This window comes from Coniophora puteana (genome assembly GCF_000271625.1).
Source record: "Coniophora puteana RWD-64-598 SS2 unplaced genomic scaffold CONPUscaffold_9, whole genome shotgun sequence".
Lineage (NCBI taxonomy): Eukaryota > Fungi > Basidiomycota > Agaricomycetes > Boletales > Coniophoraceae > Coniophora > Coniophora puteana.
Window position 1 is genome coordinate 876,548 of NW_006913061.1, and position 18,638 is coordinate 895,185.

Sequence of the window (18,638 nt, forward strand, 5' to 3'; positions counted from 1 at the left end):
TGGTGCACCCGTCAGCAATGCATCGGAAGAGTGTAAATGAAACTCAACTTGTCCATATCCGGGCGCATGGCCGACTTGAACATAAAATGGTCCCATAGTGTAGGTTCTGTATGAGTCCGTCACAATGTGAGAGAAGACAACGACGAAGGTCTTGCTTATCGGTGGGGCGACGATGAAAGCTCCGGTGGACTCGTGTACTCACTATAACCAATGGGCGTTTGATCCTATCGGGTGCCGGGCCCTGAGATGAAGCCACATGTTAGCATGCCAAAAAAAGTAGGCTTGTAGGCGAATGGACTCAAAGCTGAGCGTATATAGAAGTAAAACAGCCTCGAAGCTGAAATCCATCAGGTCAGCAGCTCCTATAAAATTCTGCTTTTCGAAGTAGATTCATCAGATGACAATGCACGCGGTCTTAAGATTAAGCCGACGAGGGAGATTAGCAGATTTAAACTTAGTGTGGCGTTCTGTGGCGTTCAGGGAAAGAAACCATAAAGAGAGGTATACATAGATCGATCAATGATGCGAAGAAAATACAGATAAGCGGAGGCAATACGAAATGGCCTACTCCGAGGCAATACTCGTTACCGCCGCTTGTACCCGGGCTTTAGCTTGTGACTTCATATAAACTATCATGGTACTGGAATTCTGTTGAGTGCTTGAAGACAAACGAAGTAAATGAGCTAATAGCACTCCACCAGAAGAAGCATGAGTGGAAGCCAGACCGTTCGACCTCAGAAAGTTTGTCTGCTCACACCAGCTCCCATTCCTCTCCATCGCCGACCACCAGTCGTCTCGCTACAGACTTGTCACCATCTTCGGACAACGCAGAAAAGCTCGTCTTGAGATCCTTAAAATAAATTTGTGCGTTGAGCCCTTCCAGCGCCACTTCGAGACCAGGTTCCAACGTTCCCTCTCCACGCTCCTCTACCACAAGCTGCTTGCTCGCCTCTGTGCGTTTTTCCACTATTAGTTGGGCCTCCCCACTACTGGCAGGGGACCGAGCACTAGATGCCCACGGGAGTCGATCCCGACCACACGTCCCGTCTTCGCTTCTGTAATCTCGACGGTGTCCGAGCCGATCAAAATGATAGGGCTGCCGTTGAGCGGCGCCGGCGCGTCTCTGGCGGTGATGCGGAAACGTGTGCGGTCTGTGCGCGAGACGAGGAGCGTGCCTACGTGCGGGCCTCTACCAGGGACGTGCCAGAAGTCGCGAGGGTCTGCTGTAGAACGGACGAGGAAGCTGACATCCGAGTCAGTATTATCGAACATATTGCAGACAGCTGAATGGGTGTGAAATGCGTACGTTTTGCCACTCGCGTGGTCTGTTTCATCCTGTGGGGGAATGATGGGGCGCAAACATGACCCATTCAAGTCTGCGTATTGCCATATCGTCCTTGAAGGGATGTTGGATGCAATTGATTGGTCTATCCAATAAGTTGCGCACTTGTTCTGCTGTACCGAAGGATCGTGAACATGCACATAGTAGCATCGACTCGTCCTGTTCAGGTCACTGAACCGAGGGTCAGAAGAAACATTACGCCACCACTCGTCGATAGCGTCCTCATCTTTAAACACTATGATGGCTGCGTTATGGTAATGACCCTATGTGGCGTATGTTTGGCATACATGCATCAGGGGCTTTTCTACAAGGAAAGATAACTGAAACTCAACGGATGTGTCACATGGAGGCATATGTTCGATCTGAACATAACAAGGGCCCATACTCGAAATCCTGATAATGCTGTGTCCGTGAGAGGAGACAAGGATCGGAGGTCTTTATGATCGATGAGATCAAGGTGGGATGAGAGTAAGGATGTTCATGCGCTAAATTGGAACGTAATCGATGTGAGCGCTAGCGCTTATCCCGCATGCTGAACCGCTTGGTCGATTAATCCGCCTGTTAGCCTATAATATTTAGGTCTGCGAACGGGTACACCCAGAACTTGGAGTGCATATAGAAATCGCTGCAGCTTGATTCTGATGTCAGTATGCTATACAAACGACGTCTGTAGGTAGTTTCTTCTTTGAACGACACTGTGCAGCTGATTTTATGCCCAAGTCAGATATCATCTACTCAAACTAGCTCCCACTTCTCTCCATCGCCGACCTCTAGTTCTCTCGCTGCAAACTTGGAACCGTCCTCTGGTACAACGGAAAACCTTGTCTTGAGATCCTTGAAGAAAATCTGCGCACTATATTGTTCGTTAGCTTGCGGCATGATTGCCACAGCAGACTCCGCCGTGTCTGCTGTGTTGTCGCCGGGCTCCTCTACCACTAGTTGTTCGCTCGCCTCCGCGCGGCGTTCTTCCACTACGAGCTGATCCATCGCTCCTCCGCTGGCTCGGATGCTCACGGGTGCACCCAACGCGAGGTACCCGTTCGAGCGAACCTCAATGATACGTCCTGTTCTCGCCTCTGAGATCTCGATAGCGTCCGAGCCGATCATTACTATAGGGCCGCCGTTGAGCGGCACCGGTGCATCTTTGGCTATGATGCGAAAGCGAGTACGATCCTTGCGCGAGACGAGTAGTGTTCCCGCGAGGTCTCCTCTACGGGGCACATGCCAGAAGTCGCGTGGGTCCACTTTGGAGCGGATGAAGAATCTGTTGTTCAGGTCAGTCTCATGAGACAGAGTTTCTATTACATAAAGGACAGTTGGCCAAGAGCGCACATACGTCTTTCCGCTGATGTGGTCCGTCACGTCCTGCGAGGGAATGATAGGGGGAGGAGTCATTTGGTTGCCCCCGGAAATCCACATTTGATGTGGCCACTTCACGCTCGCATGTTTCACTAGTAGCTTAATATGGCCGTTTAGCATCGCACAACGGTCGTCTCTTTGTGCGTTGTCATCATGAGCATGCATGTAATAGCACGGGCTGATCCGCTCGAGATCTGTGCACTGGACCGACATCGTGCGCCACCACTCATCTGCGATACTGCTGTCCTTGAATAGTATGATGGTCTGATGAGCAAGTTCATCCTATTATTAGCAACATGACAAGGAATTAATATCAATGAACTGAACTCACCGTTAAAGAGTTGTATCCCATGTGCTCGATCCGAACATAAAAGGACTCCATGGTCAAAATCTTGTGTATGCCGTAGTGCGAGAGGAGATAGGTGTTGGTGGGAATGAGATGGGCTAGCGTGGGTGAGACCTGTTTACACGTTCTTATGGGCGCCTATCCTACCGAGTCTCGGATTGAAAACCGCGTGCCAGCTTCCCGAAGTGGGCCAGTCAAATACGCTCACAGTAGAGCGATGATATAGAAACCATCGCAGTCTCGAGGTCGCCACTCAACAGATCAGCAGCTCCTGTAAAAGTCAGCCCTTCGAATCAAATTCATCGAACCACAGTACGCCTAGCCTCAGGAATAAGTTGGCATTGAAAGGAAAACAAGTGGTTCCTTCATCTAGCTCAACACAAATAAGCAATGTGAACACGAACGATGCTGTGATAGTAGGAATCAATAATGCATGCAGAAACTTGCAACGAAACAATGTCAAAGAGAGACAGGGAGAAAAATGTCAAAAGAAGGAAAAGTGCCGCAAACGGCCAACGCTGGCGACGGCACCAGCCCGCCCGCTGTCATCCAGCACCCGCACGAACACCCTTCCGATGCGCTCCACCTCTGCCTATATCCGGTGCCTCCTCTTCCTCTTCCACACCATACTCGCCATATCCCTCCTCCTCCTCCTCACCATCCACATCGTCGTCCTCGGGCTGCTCAGGCGCCACAGCATTCGCGTTCGCATCTCCATTCGAGTTTGCATTCACATTCGCATTCGCACCGCCCGCAGCAGCAGCACCCTTTGACCCGCTCAACCCGCCCGCCGCACGCTCCTGGGCCCTCCGCCGCCTGCGCAAGATCTGCTTCCGCCCGCGCACAGCGCGCCGGTATTCCGGCCCGGAGCGGTCCGAGAAGAACAGCGCGTACTCGCAGAACGGGCAGATCCACTCGTCCGCGGCGTTCACAATCTGCGGGCCCCCAGCGGCAGCAGCCTTCCTGTCCTTCGCAGCTGGCTGCATTGCGGTGTCACCGCCTGCATCTGAGCCGTCAACCACGCTGTCTGTGCCACGGCCGTTCTTGCGAGAACGCCGCGAGGGCGCGAGCTTGGCGGAGAGGAAGCGCATCGGGAGGGGCGCGAGCGCGTTCGCAGAGTTTTGCGCGGCCTGCGCAGCGCTGGCTGGTCCGCCTTGGGAGGGTAAGCGCGAAGGAACGTAGTTCTTGCGGTGATGCGGGTTCGACGCTATCGCGAGTGCGTTCCGGCGCTTCTTCTTGCTCGTCTTCTTTGTCTTGGGCTGCTGAAGCGCCACCGCGGCGTCGATGTCTGGCGATGCGAGTGAGGGAACCTCGCTTGAGGTCTGTTCCGGTGCCTGCGTCTGCATCTGACCTTGCGCAGGCTGGGGAGGCGCTATGCGTGCATCCCTGTCAGTCTTCTTGGACTTGGTGCCCTTTGTTGTTGTCGGGGTCTGCGGCATGCTGGCTTCCTGCTGCTTCTCCGCGTCTGCAGCAGCCTGTGCACTCTGTCGGGCAAGCTCATCCTCGAACCGTGCACGAAGCGAGGCCACCTCCTCTTTGGTAGATGCAAGCCGTTCCGAAGCTATAAAGGCAAGTAGACACCGCAGGGTTCAGCCACGGGCGGGATTGAGAACACCACTTTACGAGAGAAAAGACGATACTCACTCGCACTGGAGCATTCGAACGTGAAATTCCCACTGGGCGGAACCGCACCCCTGCCCTCATCCTCCACCTCCACCTCCGCGTCTTGGTGGTGGTCCGAAAGTACCCTCGTAGTGCGCGACACGCGCGGACCAGTACGCTTCGACAAGTGTACCTTGCTGTCCGGGTTACTGTTGCCCGTGCTGAACGCAGGCGCGAACGGAATATGCGAGGACAGCGCCTGATCAAGCGCGAACGTGTCCCCGAGCGAAAGCGCATCGAGCACGGCAGACAGCTGTCGCTTCCGCTGGCGTACGAGCTCCTTGTGCTGCAGCCCATCGAGCGTGGCCGCCGATACCCGCGGCTGCCTGCGCAAGCCTCTGGCACCAGGCACTCCCATGCCGGTGCTTACGCCATAAGCGGCCGAGGAAAGGAGAGCCAGGCCGTTCTCCCCTTCCCGATCTTCTCGACCGCCCGTGGCAATCGACCCACTTCCGTACCCAAGATGTGCAGTCGCGCTCGGATCGAGCAGCGTTGGGTCGTCGACATCGACACCGACACCCACGAGAGCCGGCGCTGCCTCGCGCCCCTGCGCGGCGGACGACGCGTTCGCGGGCACCTTGCGCTTCTTCGTGTTCTTCGGCTGCTGCAAATGGTCGAGGTAGTCTTCCCCACCCGCGCCCTGATCGCGGTCCACATGCGTCGGCTCCTTGCGGTAGATCGTGCTCGTGACCCGCCGAACCGGAACAGGGGCGGCACCATGCCTTTTTTCCGCGCCCGTAGAGCCTGCAACGTCTAGACCTGGGTAGTAGGCAGTGGTGGTACCGTAGTTCGTGAGCCCGTGTGCAGCCTGGCCGTACGCAGGCGTCGCAATGTAGCCGTCCCGCCCGTAGGGTGTAAAGTCGAACTCCTGTTCGAGGTCTGTCGCGCTCGCCTCGGCTTCGCCCGGGCCTGCCTGTCCAATCGGACTGCCAGGTATGAGCCCCGCCGCGCGAAACATGTCTGCGCTCGCGCCAGAGGCGGAGGCAGCGGCGCTCAGAACGCTCTCGTAGTAGTTCTGCAGCGCCATCTGCCCCGCGTACGAATCTGCGTGGGCCATCAGCTCGCCCGCAATGCTCTCCATCGCGCTCGCCGACATCCCTCCGTACAGGTCTTCTTCGTCCACCGATCGTCCCCTGTCATGTCCCTCACCCCCATGTCCATCCTCGTCACCAAATCCGCCGCCTTCGGTCCCTCGTACTCTGGTGTCGATGCTAAATGTTGAGGGATGTGTTGGAAGAGGCGGGAGCGGCATATCCGGCACCGGCGCTGGAGGCGCACCATGATGGTGCTGAATCGCATGTCCATGCGAATGTAAACCGACCACGCGCCTCCGCTTCGGGAGCGGCTTCACCATTCGCAGCGGCGGGAAGTCGCCGGGGCTGAGCGGACCCGTACCAATACCCATGCGCATGCCCACCCCATCCATGGCAACACCCATGCCGAACGTAGGGCTGCCGGAGATGTGATGTCCGAGCGTCGGCGCGCTCGGGGGAAGCATCGGCGGGCCTTGGGTCTGTGCTTGCAAGAGTACAGGTACTGCCACCGGCTCGCCAGCTTGGGCATTGTGCGCTTGCGCACGCGATTGCGCCTGAGGGAAGGACCCAGGCATCGTGTTCGCGCTCGCACTGGCACTGGCGCCCGAGCGCCCGCCCGCGCCCTGCTCCGGTGGCGCTCGTGTTCTAGTCTTTTTGGCCAACGTAGCTACTTGCGTACACCAGCGCCGTCTTCTTCGTCTTCGTCTGTGTTATATCGATAGCAGCCGCCCAGAGATTACACTGCGCACACCAGCAAAACACCCGCCCACCGCTTAGACAGAACTCCATAACACGAGAGTAGCACACGACGCACCTTGAATCCCAAAGTCCAATCTAACCCAATACGAACCAACTCCAGTTCTTAGAGTTATCCCACCGTTACGTTATCCAACCCGGTACCCAAGTCCTTGGCTTTATACGATCCTGACCGAGACCCCTGCTGCGCCGCGTTTTGCTACGTAACGCTGACCCTCGACTGGCGATACAGTGCCCCTTGCGCCCTGGCTTGAGCTTGAATATCCGCACAGCGGCCTGTCTGCCGCAGCACGAGCATAAGCGTAAGCAAACAAGTAATAATCAAGCAAGCGGGAAAGCATCATCGCGCATGCCGTAACCCCCATCATCGTGATTCGTCACACAAAGCAACCACACGAGCACGAGCACGAGCACGAGCACGAGCACAAGCACACACCCCACGCTGACGTGTACAATCCAAACCGCACCAAAACCAAAACGCACCTTTCACTATGCAAACAAAAAACGCAACGATCCACTCGCTCGCTCGCCCTCTTATAGTATCGACCCTCGCACGCACACAGTCGGCGCCCGAAACGAGATGAACCGCCGCAAATTCTAATGAAAGGATCAATGATCGTTACAGCACTAGTAGCCAAATGTGTACGTGCGCAGGGCTCAAGGCGGAATCGAGCGACACAGTCGCAACACAAGCGTCGATGCGAAAAAGCAAGTTGAAGGCGAAGACGAAGAGAACAAGAAAAGGCGAGTCTGGCCTCTGACAAGCGATAGCAATCGCGATTCCACACTTTCCAATTTCACATCACATCACACTCTCCCAATCTCTACATCACCCTTACATCCTCCGCTTACTCACCTCCTCGTACGTACGTACCTAGTACGATCTAGAACACACCAGACAATCTAGCGAGGAAAACCCCTCATTTATATCGATACTCGAAAATCAAACTAGCTAGGGTAAGGTACACTCGTGATACGTTATGCGATGCGATGCTCTAACCTCTAAGTTAACGAAAGAAAAAAGGAAGAAACCATGCCATGCAGTAAACTAATCTTGTCTCGTATCGTACTTGCTTCAGTAAAATGGTGCTGGTGGAGGATACACATGAAACCATCAAAACACAGGGGAATTGTGGGCGGAATGCGAAAGAGGGTATCGCGAGACGACGACCTGCATGCACCCGTTCTGCACCGATGCTGAAGCAGCAACAGGAATAATAAAAAAACCAAATCGTGACGAGGAAGATAAAAGAACGAAGAAAATATACAGGCGTTCGAAAGAGAAAAAAGGGCGAGAATCGCAATGGAACAAAATGAAGTGGGGTGTCGCTCTGCTCAAAGAGAAATAAAACAACCTCAACCAGCGGCCGCGCCGTACTTCTATATCTATCATCATGATCATCGAATGCAAGCGATTAGGAAATTAGCCGATAAAATATCGTAAGTCAGGCGATGGGTGGTATGCATCAGATGAGCAGTGTAGTTGTAGTTGTTGAATGCCGAATGCCGATGGGATGGGATAACAAGGTTGATTTGTTGAACAATGAGCAGACGCTGCGATATGTACGATGCGCGGAGATGGATGGATGGGATGTTGCGAGACGAGACAAAACTGAACAGATTGCATGACGAGTGGCGATTGAGACAGATGGAAGATGGAGAAATAGGAGGAAGGGGAGGGGGATGAGTGTAGAGCAGCGCATTGATAAGTCCGTGTTGAGTGCAGCGAGATGAAACAGGAGAACATAGAGAGAAAACAGAACAGTCTTGGATGCCGGCCCAGCCTGGTTGTCTAGAGAGACGAGGCCAGCGTCTTGATCCTTCGAGGAATCTTGAGAGTCAAGGAAACATTGAGATGTTTACCACCAGCCAGTGTTGCCTCCGCCAGCGCCGAATCCACCACCTCCACCGCCGCCATAGCTGGGACCACCGCCAAACCCGTTGCTGCGACCGCCGCCGTATCCACCTCCGCCGCCACCGTAGCCTCCGCTGCTGTGTCCGCCGCCGCCAAAGCCTCCACCCTGGCGGACGTCGCGGTTTCCACCACGAGCGCCACGTCCTCCGCCCCGGCCACCACCGCGGCCACGGAAGCTAGAACCGAAAGTGGCCTCCTGCGCGGCAGTCTCGAGCCAGGCGGGGAGCTCCTGGTTCGCCTCGCGCAGGAGCTCGATGAGGTCGCGGACAATGTTCTTGTTGCCGCGGTTCCAGAAAGCGGTAGCGACACCCGTGTTACCAGCACGACCGGTACGACCAATGCGATGCACATAATCGTCAATGTCGGAGGGGAGATCATAGTTGACGACGTGGGTCACGTTGGGGATATCGAGACCACGGGCAGCGACGGCGGTGGCGACGAGGACAGGCGTGCGGCCAGTTCTGAACGTCTGAAGAGCCAACTCGCGCTCGCGCTGGGTGCGGTCTCCGTGGATGCTAGTGGCAGCGATGCGGTTGGACATCAGGAAGTCGCTGAGCATGTCCGCCATGCGCTTCGTCTCAACAAAGACCAGGGTAAGCCCGGAGAGATCGCTGGCAAGAATATCGAGAAGGACGGAACGCTTGTCGTTGTCCTCAACATACTCGATCTTCTGGGTGATGTTCTCAGAAGTGGAGCCGACACGACCGACGGAGAGGAAGATGTAGTCCTTCAAGAAGTCACGGGCGAGCATCTGAATGTCGCGGGGGAAGGTGGCACTGAACATGAGCGTCTGGCGTTCCTGGGTGCCGGGCATGTCCTCGCCCTGCACAATGCGACGGATCTGGGGCTCGAAACCCATGTCCAACATGCGGTCAGCCTCGTCGAGGACGAGGTACTTGATGTTGGCAAGGCTGATGCGACCGCGCTCAATGAGATCGACGAGACGACCGGGAGTGGCGGTGAGAAGATCGCATCCACGCTCGATCTGGCGGAGCTGCTGACCAATGTCGGCACCACCATAGACGACGGCGGGACGAACCCAGGAGCGGTACGCAAACTTGCGAGCCTCGTCGTGAATCTGGCTGACGAGCTCACGTGTAGGGGCAAGGATCAGGGCTGTAGGGTAGGCCTTGCGGCCACGGCTCGAGTAGCCCATGGGCGTCTCGGCCGGAGGTGGGCGCGGTCCCGAAGCGAAGGAAGCGGAGAAAATGGGGAACAAGAAGCCACCCGTCTTGCCGGAGCCGGTCTGCAAAGAGATGCCGATAACAAATATTAATCAGCCGCACGTTCAACACGTTTCCCGGGTAAAAACGTACCTGCGCACAAGCCATGAGGTCGCGATTAGCTGCAACAATAGGAATAGAGTATTTCTGCACGGGAGTGGGGGTGGTATACATGGCGAAGCTAATGTTCTCGAGGAGAACGGGGTCGAGAGGGGGGTTGGTGAATGCGGTGACAGGGTCGGGGACACCAGCACCGGTAGCCTCGACAGGAATATCATCGTATTTCTCGAAGTTGATACCCGTGTGTTGTTTCGAGGGGTCGTCCGGGTCGCCGTAGAGCTCCTTCTCCATGCGTGGGCTGCGCTGGCCAACGATGTGCTTGCCATCGCGCCAGGAGCCGAAACCGGTTGCTTCTTTGTTTCCGCCACCCTCGCTGGGTCCCTTGGACCACGAGGCGGCACGGCCACCGGCGGCACCACCGGCGCCCCAGTCATCGCGGGAGCGTCCACCGCTAAAAGCGGGGCTGAAGGACCCGCCTCCACCGCCGCGAGGTCTGTCGTTGGGGGCAGCACGAGGAGAAGTGAAATGAGGGGGTGGTTGGGGGTCACTCCAGTTGCCTCCTCTGCGGGGTATGTCAGCACAGGATTTGCGAGATAAAGGAGATGGGAGGACAACGCACCCGTTGGACATGGCAGGAGCAGCCCGCTGCTGTCTCATGTGTGGGGGAACATAAGCCGATCTCGTTCCATTAACGCCGAGCGACGCTGTTTGAGGCGGACAAGGGGAAGGAAAAAAAGAAGGATAAATGCGACAGCAATCGAGATAAAGAGCGACGACGTACCAAACTGCGGCTCGAGCCCGGTAGTTCCATCTACTGATCCATTGGTCATATTAGCGTTATCGTGGACCTTTTGTACTTTTTCTATCGTGAGTTGAGTGTGTCTTTCCTCTAGGGAGGGAGAGAAGAGAGATGGGGGTGAGAGGGAAACCAGTTGCCGATGAGCCACAGCCAAAGTCTGAAAAATTCCGGTGGGAGACAATGACTAAGCACCTGCTTCCCAGACAGCGCCGTATTTGGTGATTCGTTCCCACACTCAGCTGCACGCCTGTCCGTGTATGGACGCGACGTGGCCGACACTGACAGAGCACGTTTCTTGACATTTCTCTTCTCAAAACAACAAATGGCTCAACCAGGCGGAATCCCAATGGGCGTCCCCCCACAGATGGTGCGTCAAGGCGGGTTGCCCCCCCAGATGATGCAGCGTCCACCCGGCGCTCCAGGACAGCCCGGCCAGCCTATGATGGGCGGCCCACCTCCCCAGGCCGCCCCGCCCCCGCCTCCCGCCGACCCTGCCATGCAGGCCCTCATCGACGCCCAGTTCCAGCCCCAGGACATCGTCCTCGGTGCACCCAACGGTGCACTCGTCTTTTGCGGTCCGCACAAGCTCGAGAAGTGCGAGCAGTGTGACATCGACTACTCGGGTGTCAACAAGATGAGCCGCGTGCTCGCGACGAACCCGAATTTGCGCTGTCCACCCCCGCCGCAGGTCATTCAGCAGAAGCTCTCGCAGGCCGTCATGGGTACCAAGGAGGAGGGCAACGTGCGTCTACCTTGTTTTATCTCCAGTGCAGCACCCTGACAGAGAGCATGTATGCGTATGCAGAACCATTTCAAGAAAGGCGAACACATGCCCTCCATCGTAAAGTACACTCTCGCAGCCACCATCTCCACCTCCCGCCCACCCTGGGAAGCCTCCGCCATCATGCGCGAAGAACTCTCCACCATCCTCTCCAACCGCTCCGCCGCCCTCTTTGAGGTCGGCGACTATCTCGGTGCGCTTGCTGACGCCGAGTCCGTCATTTCCATCCGTCGGAACTGGGTCAAGGGCCATTCGCGGAAAGCCCGTGCCCTTGAGGCGCTCGGCAAGCTCGACGAGGCTCGCGACGCGCTTGTGCTGGGGCTAATGTTCGAACCTAGCAACCCCGTGCGTTACCTCCCAGTTTTTTTTTCCACATATTCTTCACTGAGCTTTTTTATTTAGGAGCTCAACTCATATGCTACTGACCTCGGCAAGGTCATGAAGGCGCAAGCCGAGGCAAGGGCGAAGGGCGAGGAACCACCCACGCCAGCCCAGGTACAAGCAGCAGAGAAGGCGGCGGCAAGTACTAATTCGGAGTAGACCATCCCGTATTGCGTCCGCTTTCTTTGTAGTTTCCTCGCATCGTTAATTTATACCTCTCATCTGGTCTGTTCTCTTCTAAAGCAACTCCTTCAACGTCACGCTGAGTTTGACTCTGCTGATCTTCGCCGTCGGCTTGTCCATAAGACCGGGCGCACTGTGGCCTGATGAATCTACCTCGAACTTCGGGATAACTTTCTCAGAAGCTGCTGATCCGGCGAGTATCAACCTCGAGGCTGCATTGTTTTCTATATACGCTCTACTGTGAGCGCGTGTGTCCACAGGCCTGGTTTTGGCAGGCCGACATGCGGTTTCGGCCCAGGACACGACAGGACAAGCGCTCAAGGTAAGTACATAAGTGCCGGGGACTTTAATCGTCTTGCCAGTCGTCAAGACCCTCTGGCGCCCTGCTTCCACAACACGACATATACCACGATTTGACTATGGAGCCCTTCTATGTTCGAATCGAGACCGCGGGATCCGTTGAGTCCCCCTTCCTTGGTTTCTTGTCGCGTTGTTGATGCATACGTCAACTAGAGTCTCGTTGCTAATGATACCACTTTCATATTGTTCGAGGATAGGGACATTGTGGACGAGTGGTGGCGCACAATCTCGACCGACAGCCAGCGTGCCGACCTTAAGCGCATCAGCACTGGCTGTTATGTGCATGTTCATGGCGCCCAAAGAGAGATTGAGAACTGTGCGATGTACAATGATAAATACTTACCAACCGAGTTTCACGACGTTGCGTGGGTGAAAGCGGACTATTCCACCGAGTTCGTTTCGCCCCCTACCATCCCTCCACAGAACGTAACGGACCACATTAGCGGAAAGACGTACGTACACATTTGGTCCACTGCCTTCAATGTGCTCGAAAGCCTATCTCATGACACTGACCTCGAACGGCAGCTTCTTCATCCGCTCCAAAGCGGACCCGCGCGACTTCTGGCATGTCCCTCGCAGAGGGCCACACGCAGGCACACTCCTTGCCTCGCGGACGGATCGCACTCGCTTCCGCATTACAGCCAAAGATGCACCTGCCCCGCTCATCGGCGGCCCTATCGTCATGATCGGCTCAGACGCTATCGAGATTGCAGAAGCGAGGACTGGACGTATCATTCAGGTTCGCTCGGACGGGTACCTCGCGTTGGGTGCACCCGTAAGCCTCCATGCTAGCGGAGAAACGATGGAGCAGCTTGTAGTGGAAGAACGCGTGGAGATGAGCGAGCAGCTAGTTGTAGAGGAGCGTGGCGAGAACGCAACGGACACGGGGGAGTTGGCTGTCGCGACGACGCGGCAAGCTAACGAACAAAACGGCGTGCTGATTTACTTTAAAGATTTCAAGACAATGTTTTCTGTTGTACCCCAGGACGGCACCGAGAATGCAGCAAGACAGCTAGAAGTGGGCGATGGAGAGGAGTGGGAGTTGGTATGAGCAGATGAACTTGAACAGTCCAACTCTGGTCCGTCCCTCATCTACTCGCTATACTAGCAACTCGCTCATATCTTTGTCTTCAGGCACTTAACCAAAATGCCACCGACGTGAACAAAGTTGTGACCATATAAGCTCAAGTTCTTGAGGGGGGCAAGGGGGTTGTCCACGTCTATCCAACTCCAAATATGAGCGGCGGTAACGAGCACCGCCCTGGAGTAGACCGTTTCGTATTGCGTCCGTTTTGTCTGCCATTGATCTATACCTCCGAGTCTCGTTCTGGCTTCTTCCTTTGAAAGCATCTACTTCAACGCCACATAACGACACGCTAAGTTTGACTCTGGTAATCTCCGTCGTCGGCTCACCTTTAATTCCGGTGCACCGTCACCTGATGAGTCTACTTCGAATGGCTGACTTTGACGGGAGCTACTGATTTGATGGAAGCTGGCCTCGAGGCTGCGTTTGTTTTCTATAAGTATGCGCTCTATTGTGAGCGCATGTGCCCACGAACCCGTGTTTGGCAGGTCGACACATGGTTCCGACGACTGAAATCCGGCAGGATAAGCGCCCAAGGTAAGTACATACTAGTACTAGGTACGCCTTTCACTCATCCCATCAGTTAGCGAGATCCTCCGACACTTGACTCCTTTCACGCTACCACATATACGCCTTCTTAACTATGGAGCCTTTCTACGTCCGGATCGAGCATTTGGGATACGTTAAGTCCTATCTACAATTTCTTGTCGCTTTGCTAATACATCCGTACATAGAATCTATATACAAATGTCAGTCCCGTTTACAGCTTCTTATCGCGTTGCTGATCTACCTTCTGCATAGGGTGCAGTAGCGAACATCATATTGTTCAAGGACAGGACCATCGCCGACGAGTGGTGGCGCACAATCTCGGCCAATAGCGAATGTATCGGCCTCGAGCGGTGTAGCCCGTGCTACTATGTGCATGACCATGATCTTTCAAAAGGAGATTCTCAGAGTTTTTGCGATGAACTCCGACGGCTACATACCCAAAAAATTCTGGAAATATGCCATTGTAAGATGGCCGCCCTCACATTCAAATTACGGTGGATACCTGCCAACTTCGCCCCCGACCATTCCCCCGCAGGACGCAACAGACCATGTCAGTGGAAACACGTACGTCCCTGACCCATCGACCAGCTCGCACCCAGCACCAAGACTAATACGAGTCAACAGCTTCTTCATCCGCTCCAGAGCGGACCCGCGCGACTTCTGGCACATCCCTTCCAGAGGCCCACACGCAGCCACGCTCCTCGTCTCGCGCACAGACCGCACTCGTTTCCGCATCACAACCAAAGACGCGCCGGCGCCGCTCAATGGCGGCCCCACTATCATGATCGGCTCCGACGTCATCGAGATTGCGGCAGCGAAGACAGGAGGTGTGGTCGGGATCGACTCCCGTGGATACCTCGCACTCGGGGCACCTGCTAGCGCCAGAGTAGGGGCGATGACCCAGCTAGTGGTGGAGGAGCGCGCAGAAGCGAGCGAACAGCTCGTGGTAGAGGAGCGCGGCGACGACATGGGGGAACCTGCTGTCGGGACGATGCCGGAAGGTAACCAAGAGACTAGCATTCAAATCCTCTTCAAGGATCTCAAGGCAAGGCTTTCCGTTTCATCCGAGGATGGCGATAGGTCTGTCGCGAGACGGCTGGAAGTTGGCGACGGAGAGGAATGGGAGTTGGTATGAGTAGATTAAACTGTACTGACGTCCAGCCCTTGTCTGTATATCTTCCATTCAGTATATTACCGTCTCACCCATATCTTTGTCTTCAAGCACTCACTCAGAGTGTCACTGATGTGGGCAAGCAGATGGGAACGTACAAACCGAAGGTGGCGGTGGCGAGTTCTGCTTCGGTAGACCTCCGCTTATTGCATCCGCTTTCGCTGTTGTTCCCTCCCAGTCATTAGTCTATGCTTCTCAGCTGGGTTCACTGATCGAGGACAGCTTCTTAATGTTACGCAAAGTTGAACCTTGCCCCGGCTGTCAGCTTATCGTCAATACCGGCACAGTTTGATGAGTGTTGAGAAAGAAGGAAGTTGCCGTGGTTGCACGTGGCACCGCAAGTGTGTGTCTGGAATCTATTGATCAGCATGAGCGCTTTTTGCACCTTTCAGTCCGACCACACCCGAGTCAAGTCGCGCAGCACTGTCCCCCAGCCAATTCAGTCCTGTGACTGGCCTGTATACCCTCTGGTAGCGCGAGTCCGTATACACAGCCGGCTACTACGGTCACCATATGTCTGGAACAGGTTCATGTTTTGCATTCTACGCGATATTTGTAGTAAATCTGACCTTGTTGCTATGCTTGGCACGACTCAGACGAAGAGATTTGGCAGAGGCTGGCCAGCAAGACAGCTAGAGGAGCAGAACATGACTCTAACGCTCGTCGACCGTTCTCTCCGTGTCTTCCCGGAACCCGAGGAGAGCTTCTTGACACACTAGAATCGTCTTTGATGCAGGGAGAGCGGAAGATCATATGGCTGTTTGGAGGGTCAGGATCGGGCAAATCAAGCGTCGCCTACTCCACCGCCGAGCGCCTACGTAGCAAGGATCATCTTGCCGCTACCTTCTTTTTCTCCAGAAAGCATCTCAGCCGAAGTCAGACAGATCACGTCTTCCCTACTATTGCGTATCGCATCGGCCTTCTTCATGCTCACGCGAAAGAAGTCATTATCAAGGCAATTAAAGACGATCCGGAGTTGTTAACCGCGGAGAAGTCTCGACGCGAGCAATTCGAGAAACTCGTCACGGATCCCCTTCGCGCCTTGCAATACGTGTGGTGCACGAAAAGAGCGATGATATTCGACGCCGCTGATGAAGGCGAAGGCGATCAAATCAACGACTTGGTGTATATGCTGATCGAGCTCCTCCGTGATCCATCTATTCCTATCTCTAGTATCCTCTTTACCAGCCGACCTCTCTTTCGTCTTGGATCACTCACAAGAAACAATGGCATAGAAAGCATGTTCATTAGTCTTCGCATCGAGGATTTCGAAGCCACTCACGATATAGAAGTCTTCCTATGCGATTCCCTCCGGAGGATCTACGAGGACCGCGAACTCCAGTTTATGCACCCTCAGCCATGGCCACCTCCAAATCTTATCGCCTCATTACTTAACCGTATAAGAGGGCAGTTCATCGTCGCCGCAACTATTTGCAGACTCATCCGCGACGCTACGGACCCCATCGAATGTCTTGACCTCGTCTCCGATATGTACACGGGCGAGGTTGAGCCTTTGTCCCTCAACTTGACTGGCATCGATTCGGTGTATTACCACATTCTTTCCGACTGCGACACGACATCAAGGATTCCGGGAGCCAAATGTTTAGCGGATATTACCGCGCTTGCTGAAACCCTATCGCTATCCGATCTTTGCAGGTTATTTGCTACTAGGGACGTTCCGAAGCACATCACCCACCTGTCAGCCATCGTCGTCATCCCCTCCATCGAGTCAAGGGACACTGTTCAGGTATATCATGCCTCTCTGCGAGACTACCTGTCGGATGAATCTCGGTCCCAAGAGTTTTATGTGCATCCGAAGGTCTCTCACCAGCGGCTAGTTTGCATGTGTTTGAGGCTCATGAAGAGAGATCTCAGGAAAGACATATGCGGGCTCGAGGATCCATCAAAACTGCATAGCGAGTTCGAAGACTTTATTTACCGCCGCGAAGCATACATCTCTGGTGCCTTGCGTTATGCGTGTCTGTACTGGCCATATCACCTTCTAAGGTCCGAATGCACTGAAGAAACTCGGGCACTTGTGGTATACTTCGTAAAAAAGCAGCTACTATTCTTTGTGGAGGCTTCAGCCATCATTGGCTCCTTGCACGCGGCTGTCAACGGCCTCACAGATGTACAGAGGGCCATTTCGGTGAGTAATTGTCGGCCCGCGCTCTTACCTGCTTTAACATCTCCGTTAGAAATGGAAACCTTCTGACGATCAAAAGCTCGCTTTAAAGTTGCTCTATGATGCAGTGCGACTCGTGTTACAGTTCATTGAACCCATTAGCAACTCTGCTCTCCAGCTCTACGCTTCTGCACTTCCTATGTGCCCTGTTATTACCCAGCTTTCAAGCACGTACCGCGATTTGTTCAAGGATAGCGAGGTGTCAGTTGAGTATGGGCTGAACAATCCCTGGAATTACATCATCCGCACTTTCGCAGTCGAGGATGGCGCATCAATCGTCATGTCTCCTGACGGCCGTAGATATGCTACGGTATCACACGAAGCTCTCAGACTATGGGATAGTATTACCGGAAACTTCATCGCTTCTCCGAATACACCCCTGAGACCCAGCTGCATTGCTTTCTCTCACGACGGCTTCGCAATAGGTTGTCAGCACAGCAATGGCCATGTCTGCTTCTGGTATCCCAGCACGAACTCCGTCGACGATCTACTCCCGGCCCAAGGCGATGTGAGCGGACATAGTGTCTGCGCATTTTCGGGTGATAGCCTCTTATTCGCCAGCGGCGTAACTCTCAGTAACTCTTCAAAGACACTCCTTTGTATATTAGATAGAGACGACACCGCGGGAAAGTGGTCCCCCCGTCCACCAATATCCTTGCCTTCCGGCGTAATTCAAGACCTCGCCTTCTCCTGTACCAATTTAATTCTTGCGGTCACTCGCTCTGGAGCGTACATCATCAATCCTACCAGCCATACTATATCCCGGCACCTTCAAGGCCCATGGTTAGATCTACCGCAATGGCATTCTTTCACTCAAGAGGGCCTAGCTACCTTGCACATTAACTTTCCCGCAAAAAAGCTCGGTGTTAACACTGTTATGATCGAGCCCCTCAGCTTGAAATACAAACCCACCCATAACGTACATCATCACAGTGCTAGAAACGCAGCTCCAGTCATACTACAGCATCCGAAGTCTCTCCCTACGGGCGTAGTAGATGCCGTCTTCGTTGGCGACCATGTTTACACCCGGGATAGACAAATTCGTACCTCGTCCCAGTCTCAACCTTGGCATTACCTATCCGTGATACGGTTTGGCAAAGTCGCACATATAGTGGACCTTGCGTTAATGCGGATTCAAAAGGAGCTCGACAGCGATCACCGGGAGCACTCTGAACAAGATGCGGCTGCCTTTCATATCCTGCGATGTCGGCCAGACAGAAAACAGGTGGCCATTGCTACTTCCTCGCAGCAGTGGGCTGAGGTCATCAAAACTGCGGTAGCCTCGTCCCAATCCGGCTGGAGAGTTTTCATATTCTCCCTCCCCAAAACAATTTTCTCTATGGCATCAGAGATTCGACTCATGAGCGTTTCTCGGAATCTGGACTTATTCTCATACATCAGCAGCCTGGATCAATCTATCCATCTCTACAACATGGACGGCCGTAGTG

At 54.6% G+C, this 18,638-nt stretch overlaps 6 protein-coding genes across 6 annotated transcripts; 2 read left to right on the top strand and 4 right to left on the bottom strand.

The window, feature by feature from the left end:
- Positions 1-751: 751 nt before the first annotated feature.
- Positions 752-1,272, bottom strand: CONPUDRAFT_155718 (uncharacterized protein; the record flags this gene model as incomplete). Its single annotated transcript, XM_007772573.1, has 2 exons — positions 752-951; positions 1,020-1,272. 2 exons carry the CDS (start codon positions 1,270-1,272, stop codon positions 752-754), a joined length of 453 nt encoding a protein of 150 aa, XP_007770763.1.
- Positions 1,273-1,993: 721 nt separating this feature from the next.
- On the bottom strand, positions 1,994-2,498 carry CONPUDRAFT_138257 (uncharacterized protein). Its single transcript, XM_007772574.1, has one exon. It carries the CDS (start codon positions 2,447-2,449, stop codon positions 2,078-2,080), a length of 372 nt encoding a protein of 123 aa, XP_007770764.1. The 5' UTR covers positions 2,450-2,498; the 3' UTR covers positions 1,994-2,077.
- Positions 2,499-3,592: 1,094 nt separating this feature from the next.
- Positions 3,593-6,318, bottom strand: CONPUDRAFT_91364 (uncharacterized protein; the record flags this gene model as incomplete). The annotated part of the gene is made up of 2 exons (XM_007772575.1): positions 3,593-4,608; positions 4,692-6,318. 2 exons carry the CDS (start codon positions 6,316-6,318, stop codon positions 3,593-3,595), a joined length of 2,643 nt encoding a protein of 880 aa, XP_007770765.1.
- Positions 6,319-7,451: 1,133 nt separating this feature from the next.
- Positions 7,452-10,605, bottom strand: CONPUDRAFT_83388 (DEAD-domain-containing protein). The gene is made up of 4 exons (XM_007772576.1): positions 10,479-10,605; positions 10,317-10,401; positions 9,731-10,259; positions 7,452-9,660 (listed from the first exon to the last, which is right to left on the bottom strand). The coding sequence occupies exons 1-4, from the start codon at positions 10,525-10,527 to the stop codon at positions 8,359-8,361; spliced, it is 1,965 nt and encodes a 654-aa protein (XP_007770766.1). The 5' UTR covers positions 10,528-10,605; the 3' UTR covers positions 7,452-8,358.
- Positions 10,606-14,213: 3,608 nt separating this feature from the next.
- CONPUDRAFT_166869 (uncharacterized protein) lies at positions 14,214-15,033 on the top strand (the record flags this gene model as incomplete). The annotated part of the gene is made up of 1 exon (XM_007772577.1): positions 14,214-15,033. The coding sequence occupies one exon, from the start codon at positions 14,214-14,216 to the stop codon at positions 14,967-14,969; it is 756 nt and encodes a 251-aa protein (XP_007770767.1). The 3' UTR covers positions 14,970-15,033.
- A 702-nt stretch (positions 15,034-15,735) lies between these two features.
- Positions 15,736-18,092, top strand: CONPUDRAFT_166870 (uncharacterized protein; the record flags this gene model as incomplete). Its single annotated transcript, XM_007772578.1, has 3 exons — positions 15,736-17,154; positions 17,204-17,500; positions 17,616-18,092. The coding sequence occupies 3 exons, from the start codon at positions 15,736-15,738 to the stop codon at positions 17,700-17,702; spliced, it is 1,803 nt and encodes a 600-aa protein (XP_007770768.1). The 3' UTR covers positions 17,703-18,092.
- Between the last annotated feature and the right edge of the window lie 546 nt (positions 18,093-18,638).